The sequence below is a fragment of the Tachyglossus aculeatus genome, chromosome 18 (genome assembly GCF_015852505.1).
Source record: "Tachyglossus aculeatus isolate mTacAcu1 chromosome 18, mTacAcu1.pri, whole genome shotgun sequence".
In the NCBI taxonomy this organism is placed as follows: Eukaryota; Metazoa; Chordata; class Mammalia; order Monotremata; family Tachyglossidae; genus Tachyglossus; species Tachyglossus aculeatus.
In genome coordinates, this window is record NC_052083.1 from 7,450,525 (window position 1) to 7,458,206 (window position 7,682).

The 7,682-nt window shown below is 56.2% G+C and overlaps 1 protein-coding gene across 2 annotated transcripts; it reads right to left on the bottom strand.

The window, feature by feature from the left end:
* Positions 1–469: 469 nt before the first annotated feature.
* LOC119940344 (ly-6/neurotoxin-like protein 1) lies at positions 470–7,281 on the bottom strand. 2 transcript variants are annotated; one of them, XM_038760568.1, is made up of 4 exons: positions 7,217–7,281; positions 3,603–3,754; positions 2,595–2,693; positions 470–2,148 (listed from the first exon to the last, which is right to left on the bottom strand). In XM_038760568.1, the coding sequence occupies exons 2-4, from the start codon at positions 3,655–3,657 to the stop codon at positions 1,937–1,939; spliced, it is 366 nt and encodes a 121-aa protein (XP_038616496.1). In that variant the 5' UTR covers positions 3,658–3,754; positions 7,217–7,281; the 3' UTR covers positions 470–1,936. The 2 variants fall into 2 exon arrangements, with proteins under 2 accessions (XP_038616496.1, XP_038616497.1); XM_038760569.1 differs by lacking the exon at positions 7,217–7,281 and adding an exon at positions 5,863–6,032.
* Positions 7,282–7,682: the final 401 nt, after the last annotated feature.

Below are 7,682 nucleotides of genomic sequence, written 5' to 3' on the forward strand. Positions count from 1 at the left end.
CCCCAGGCTGGTCTCCCCAATTCTACCCGCCTCCGCCCCCCCTTCCAGACCCTTCCCCTGCCAGGTTTCCAGCGAGCTGCTACCATACTGTGCCCCCCACCCCCACGATCCTGTGCCCTTTGTCCCATCTCCTCAGGGTTCTCGGTCCCTTAAGTGTAACCGTCCTCCCAGCCAGTCCCTCCGCACACTTGTCTCAGCCTCAGACCTAAAGCCACCTCGCAGCAGGTTCTGGAACTCACACCCAGGTCAGGTGTGACCATGTGACAACGTGCGAACACGGACTAGGGGGTGGTGGGTCACGAGTGAATGTGCATGAACATGGGTGAGCCCTGTGTCATGTGGGAAGGTGTGATCGCGTGTGATAATACGTGATGTGAACACATGGATCGTGTGCGTTACTGAGTGTTCCACCCGTGGCGTATACACCGTGGGCCTTCAATTCCGGCAAGATGAAAATTCTAAACGCATGCAAGATTGAAGTTGCTTAATGTTTCTCAAGCACTGGGGTCGGATAAGGAAGGGAAACCCAGAATCCCCAGGATCCCCCAGCAGGCCCTGGGGTCAGGGGAACATGGGGGCTTTGGTTGGGCAGGCTTGGGTTGCCCAAAAGGAGTCATGTTGGCTCCTGGATCTCCTAGGCCCCAGGCCACCCTTGGCAGCTCTCCTTCCTGGGGATGGATGCAACAGTGGTCGGCCAACCTGACCAGGCTAGGAAGGCACCCCGTGGTCATCCCCTGGCCGGCACAAGACCCCGCCACAACTGTACTGGAAAGGATCCCAAACTCTAGTCCAGGTGGCCACTCCCCTGGGTCCGGGGGGAGGCCAGCAGCCCTGTGTCTCCCCCCAACACTAGCTGTTTCCCCAGCACCCTTTCTCTGGCTGTCCAGCTGAAATAACCACAAAGAGCATCCACTACTGTGGTCCTGGGTTCCCTGACCAGGCACAGTTGGGGTTGGGGCAGGCCTGTCCTTTGAACAACTGTGGCCTCTGACACCCTCAGAGTCAAGAGTGGCTTCTTGGGGCAGTGGGAGGCGAGGGGTTTCTGCTCCCAAAGGTGAGAGTCCGCGTTGTCTGTGGGCCTGGAACAGGATGCCTTCAACAAAGAGCGGGCTTAGAGATGGGTCCTGCCCCAAACCAGACAGGTGGGGCCAAAGCGGCTCCTTCAGAGTCCTGGTCCTCAGGGGCACTGAGTCTCTCGATCCCAGGACCAGCAATGGGACACCCGGCCACGTATCAGGGCCGAGAGCCTGCTCTAAGGAAACAGAGGCCAGCATCCTCCATGGGTTCACCATTCAAAACCAGTAACATAGAGGATCCTGGGGGGTCCAAGTCCTGAGGTAACCTGTCCCCAAAATCTTCTCTCCTGGCCCACAAGGCCCGCGCAGGGCAACTTTGGGGATCTCAGGCATCTTTGGCCTCCACTCTAGATGTGGAGGTTGTGTCGACCATTTTGAAAAGGATCTTGATTCAGACCGGCACAGCCCAGGTGGGAATATTTGGGGGGACTGGTGAACTGGAGGGGTGCCCCCTTCCTTTTCTGAAGGCTCTAAGACATCACCCCCACTCTGGCCAACCACCGCACGAATTCGGCTGGAGACTTTCCTGGGAAATCCTGGGCTGGAATTGGTACGATTTGTAGAGGAATAGCAGCCAAGAGGTTTGGGGGTTTGGGAAAAGGCAGAAGGGGAGCCATACAGAGCAGGGGTGGGGGTGGAGGACCAGGCTTCTTGCTCCCCAATCTGATTTTCCCCACATCAGGAGAGTGGGGACATCAGGAGGATCGACCCCGGAGACCAGCCGGGGAGAGAGAGAGGGAAGCAAAGCTACTGAGACCCCCGTGAGGGGTATCAAGCTGTCGGAGTCGGCTTTTCCCGGGGAGAAGTCTCAGCCGAGATTTTGGGGGGATGGCAATGTCATCCACTCCCTCCCAGTCTCTTCACAGCCCGGCCCAGAGGAGCGTGCAGAGCAGGCTGGTGAACACTCCGAGCCCCAGGGTGATGGGGCTGCTTTGTGCAGGGGTTGCCCCGTTACACAGGTCGTACTGGCAACAGGTCACGTGGGTGGCATACTTGGTGTAGATGTCTTCCACCGTCGGGTAGCACTTGGGGACGCAGGACTTGGATACCAGGATGCGGGTCGGGGTCTGGTCTAAACACGACAGGGAGGAAGGCGCTTTCATAACAATCCTGTGCATGTAGAGCATCACAATTCACCGGTCCCCCGAGATCCCCAGGGAAGAAGGCAGGGTTGTTGTTGTTGTTTTTTTCCCCAGATGCCCAGATAAGCTGAATGACTTGTCCCAGGTCGTACAGCACATATCTGGGATGAGAAGTCAGACTCCCAACTTGCAGGGCAGTGCTCTTCTCACCAACTTGAAGCCCAATAGCCTGGGAAGTTGTGTTTTGGGGAGACCCCCAACACAGAAGCCCCCACCAAATGCCGTAACTGAGGCCACAGGGGACCCCTAAGCTTCTAAATCTGGAAGGGAGAATTTGGGGTTACTTTAAAGGGGTGGCACCTTCCCTGTCCCACTCCCCCAGACTCCCAGCTCCTCCCACTTCTTCCCAGGAAATGCGAGGAGGAACCTCACTCACACGTGCGGGTGGTCATACAGTGGGTGACCAGGGCTGGGCACCGCATGGGTTGCATGCAGTTGTTTGGGTGGCTGCACACGTGGCACTGGAGGGCGTGGACTGCAACACAGAACACAAGCACAGGTTAAACGACTCCCCTGCCCACTCTACTCCCAGTGCTCCAGGAGTCAACCCATCAGCGGACTCACTGCCCTTTCCCATGCCCCCCTCCATGTCTCCTTTGCGACACCCCACAATGGTAACAATAATAATAATAATGATAGAATTTATTAAGTGCTTACTATGTGCAAAGCACAGTTCTAAGCGCTGGAGAGGTTACAAGTTGATGAGGTTGTCCCACAGGGGCCTCACAGTCTTCATCCCCATTTTACAGATGAGGGAACTGAAGCACAGAGAAGTGAAGTGACTTGCCCTGCTTGGCATATAGTAAGTGCTTAAAACAGACCACAGTTATTACAGGAAGACAGAGTTTATTGTGTATCTACCTCCTCCTTACCTGTAATTTGTGCAGAGTCTCCTCTGCTTGACTGCAGGCTCCTTGAGAGCAGGGATGGTCTCTCTATAAACTCTATTTTACTCTCTCAAGCTCTGAGTACAGGGCCAGGCACAGACTTAAGTTGTTCAATAAATGCTACTGACAGATTGACAGTCGATCCTTGAGAGCAGGGATCATGTCTACTAATTTGTACTTTCCCAGCGCTCTGCGCCGAGTAAGTTGCTCAGTAAATACCTTTGATTGATCGATTTTGGAGGGAGGGGAATGGACAAGATGACCCTGAGAGGAGTCTGGGTTGCACGGAGAAGCGGATGGGGTTGGATCCATTGGTCCCACTTCTCCCCCCCAGACAGAGAGTCCGGCCCCAAGCCCCTGCAGCTCCCAGCTGGCCCACCCCCTGGGGACAGGGGTGGGGTGGGGAAACAGCTGGAAAAGAGCTGGAAAAACATCCCCTCACCTCTCCTAGATCTCCCCAACCCACGCGTGTCCGGCCAGTAGGCCGGGCTCCTTACCGAGCTGCAGGCCAGCAGTGGTCAATAGGAGGATGGCGAATAGCAGCCTCATCATTCAGGAGTCCAAGAGTCCAGGCAGGATGGCAGGCCCGGGCCCTGATGGGAACTGTTCCCCGTCTCGTCTCCCTGGGCCCTTCGCTGCCCGTCCTCGCCTGTGAGGGGAGAGATGAGTGGTCGGTCACCAGGATAGCGGTTGGTGCCATGCTTGCCGTGGGGAGCGAGGCAGAGAACTAGCCAGAAAGAACATCGCCAAGGGGAGGGGGTGGAGAGCTGTGAAGGGGCAGCTTGAAGAGATAGCTGGGGGCAGGCTGGGAGCTAAGAGTAGCGTTGAATCAGCACCTCCAAGACTCATTCATTCATTTATTCAATCATATTTATTGAGCGCTTACTGTGTGCAGAGCACTGTACTAAACGCTTGGGCAGTACAAGTTGGCAACATATAGAGACGGTCCCTACCCAACAACGGGCTCACAGTCTAGAAGACTCCCAAGTCATTGTGCCCAGGGCAGGAATCAGCCCTCTCCTCCTTATCCTCTTCCACTCTTTTTCATTCATTCATTCATTCATTCGATCATATTTATTCATTCATTCATTCATTCAATCGTATTTATTGAGCGCTTACTGTGCGCAGAGCACTGTACTACGCACTTGGGAAGTACAAATCGGCAACATACAGAGATGGTCCCTACCCAACAACAGGCTCAAAGTCTAGAAGGGGGAGAGGGCCAAAAAAACAATAACAAAAACAACTAGACAGGTGTCAATATCAACAGAATAAATAGAATTATAGCTATATACACATCATTGATAAAATAGAGTAATAGAGTACAAATACACACATATATTTCTCTTGGCTCCTTTCTTCCTAGGAGTTTTGGCCTTTCTCTCTCTCCCCTCTTCCCTTGGCCATTCTCACCTCTACCCCGGCCCCCGCCCCTCTCTTTCTCTGGCCCCGTACTCCCAGCTCTTTTTCTCTGCTGCCCAGGCAGTGTCAGGTTGGGCAGGCCCAGCCCCTCCTCCTCCTCTTCCTCTCCCTTGAGGGTGCCATCTCTCCAGGTGTTTGGAATCTCCCCTTTGGCGGGATGGATTGGGGTCCTTCCAGGCCTCTCCTCCGGGCCTTGCTGCTCCCCCCTTCCCCACCTCCAGGGCCTAGGCACCCCCCGGGGCCTGGAACCGAGTCAGTTCCTCGCAGTGGCCCCATCCCATGTGGGAGGAAGGCTGGGTATCTCGGACGGAATCGGCCCAGACCCTGGATTGGGCAGGGTGGGGTCCCCTTGTAGTCACCCTTCGAGAGGGAGGAGGCCAGGCACAAGCGCCTGCTAGTAGTCCTACTTCCAGCCATGCCTCCCCTCGCCCCGGGACCAGAGAGGGCAGAGCAGGCCTTGTTTGGGCATGCGGTAACAAGGGGATCGGAATGCCGCCTGGGATGCCACCTGGAAGCATCATGAGACTGTCAACCCTGCCAGGCCACATTCTCGATCCGGGGATCAAAGACTGAACCAGGCGTCCCAATGAACCCCAACCCAGGGAAGGCGCATGCTCCCATTCCACGGGCACAAACGTCGAGGCCCAGAGATAGGAAGACAGGAGATGATGAGTTACCCTCAGGCCTCAGAATCCCCAGAGGCCTCCAGGGAGTTGCTTCCCTCCCCTCCACTCCTGATGTCCTGTGGGAGGGTTTCCTGGGGAGTCCCGGCCCCCTCCCCAGAGTCCCTTACTCAGTCTGATGCCCTCTGATGTGCCAGGCACTGTGCTAAGTGCTGGGGTAGCTATACACTAATCAAGTTGGAAGCTGTCCAGGTTGCACTTGTAACTAAGGAAACTGAGGCCCAGAGGAGTAAGTGACTTGCCCAACCAGGCAGAGTCCCAGTTTAGGCAGAATAGGGGAGGGGGGATGGGGACGGAGCTGGAGCTGGAGATGGGGGGAGGAGGGAGGGAAAAGGTGGGGGAGGAGTAAGCTAGGATTTCTGGGCTCCATGGCCACCCTGGCCCGGGTGGCGGGGAAGCAGATGGCCTAGTTGAAAGACCACAGGTTTGGGAGTCAGAGGACATGAGTTCTAACCCCAGCTCCGCCACATGTCTGCTGTGTGAGCTTGGGCAAGTCACTTCACTTCTCTGTGACTCAGTTCCCTCATCTGGAAAATAGAGATTAAGACTGTGAGCCCCATGAAGGACAGGGGCTGCGTCCAACTCAATTTGCTTTGCACGCACCCCACTGTTTACTACAGTGCCTGGCACATACTAAATGCATAACAAATACCGTGTTCGGTCATCAGAGCTGTCCTTGAGTATCCCCCTGCACCTGTCCGGATGGGTGCATGACTGCCCTCTCCGTGACCACAGCCTCTGCAAACTCCTCCCTTCCCCCTGCGACCCCTGCCAGTCCTGGGCTGTGCCAGCTGCCGCAGTGGGCCGGGCCCTCCGCTCTTCTGGGCCTGAGACCAAGTTGGCAGAGAGAGGGGCAGGCCGAGGGGCAGGCCGACCCTGGGGCCTGGATAGGAAGGAAGGAGAAAGGAGAGGAGGAAAGGAGAAAGGAGAGGAGGGAAGGAAAAAGGAGAGGAGGGAAGGAAAAAGGAGAGGAGGGAAGAAAGGAGAGGAGGGAAGGAAAAAGGAGAGGAGGGAAGAAAGGAGAGGAGGGGAGGAGAAAGAAGAGGGGAGGAGAAAGAAGAGGGGAGGAGAAAGAAGAGGGGAGGAGAAAGGAGAGGGAAGGAAAAAAGAGAGGAGGGAAGGAAAAAGGAGAGGAGGGAAGGAAAAAGGAGAGGAGGGAAGGAAAAAGGAGAGGAGGGAAGGAAAAAGGAGAGGAGGGAAGGAAAAAGGAGAGGAGGGAAGAAAGGAGAGGAGGGAAGGAAAAAGGAGAGGAGGGAAGAAAGGAGAGGAGGGGAGGAGAAAGAAGAGGGGAGGAGAAAGAAGAGGGGAGGAGAAAGAAGAGGGGAGGAGAAAGGAGAGGGAAGGAAAAAAGAGGAGGGAAGGAAAAAGGAGAGGAGGGAAGGAAAAAGGAGAGGAGGGAGGAAAGGAGAGGAGGGAAGGAAAAAGGAGAGGAGGGAAGAAAGGAGAGGAGGGCAGGAGAAAGGAGTACTTTCCAAGCGCTTAGTACAGTGCTCTGCACACAGTAAGCGCTCAATAAATACGATTGATTGATTGATTGATTGAGAGGAGGGGAGGAGAAAGAAGTGGAGAGGATAAAGGAGAAGAGGGAAGGAAAAAGGAGAGGAGGGAAGGAGAAAGGAGAGGAGGTAAGGAAAAAGGAGAAGAGGGGAGGAAAAAGGAGAGGAGGGAAGGAAAAAGGAGAAGAGGGGAGGAGATAGAGGAGGGAAGGAGAAAGGAGAGGAGGGAAGGAAAAAGGAGAGGATGGGAGGGAAGCGAGGGTCCATCTCTTTGGGCAGAGGAGCGAGCCCATCGGGGCCTCCCCCCCGCCCTGCGGCAGAGCCGCGGGGCTCCGCAGCGAGCTGCGCACCGCGCCCTGCAGTCGAAGAGGGCCGCCCAATCCCAGCAGGATTCGCACTCGGGGCTTCCTCCCCCAGGAGGGGGAGAAGGGGGGGGGGGACGGGCTCCCCCGGGGTCCCAGCCCTTCGCCCCCTGCGCCGCGGGCAGGCGCCCCCATGGCGGGGACTCACCTGTCGCTGGGCGGCGGACCTCGCACCCAGACCCCCGGCCCAACCAACCAACCAACCAACCGAGCGAGCCTCCTCCAGTGACAGCCCGGAGCCTCCGCCCTCCTGCCCTGATGTGTCATCTTAAAGGGGTCCCGCCCCCTCCTCCCTCCCTCTCAGGGGGACACCCCGAGACCCCTGTCAATCCCTCGCTGCTCCCGACTGGGCCTCTCCCAAGCGCTTAGTCCAGTGCTCCGCGCACAGGATGCGCTCAAAAAAGGGCTCCCTTCAAAGCCCTACTGAGAGCTCACCTCCTTCAGGAGGCCTTCCCACACTCAGCCCCCTCCTTCCTCCCCCATCCCCCCCGCCTTACCTCCTTCTCCTCCCCACACCACCTGGATATATGTATATATGTTTGGACAGATTTATTACTCTATTTATTTTACTTGTACATATTTATTTTATTTTGTTAATATGTTTGGTTTTGTTG

Bases quoted from the DNA above. Each gene is read 5' to 3' on its own strand.
- LOC119940344 (XM_038760568.1), bottom strand. From the start codon at position 3,657: ATGATGAGGCTGCTATTCGCCATCCTCCTATTGACCACTGCTGGCCTG. The intron at 2,694-3,602 runs GTAAGGAGCCCG...TCTGTGTTGCAG, and splicing joins CACTGCTGGCCTGCAGCTCG to TCCACGCCCTCCAGTGCCAC. The intron at 2,149-2,594 runs GTGAGTGAGGTT...TGTCGTGTTTAG, and splicing joins CTGTATGACCACCCGCACGT to ACCAGACCCCGACCCGCATC.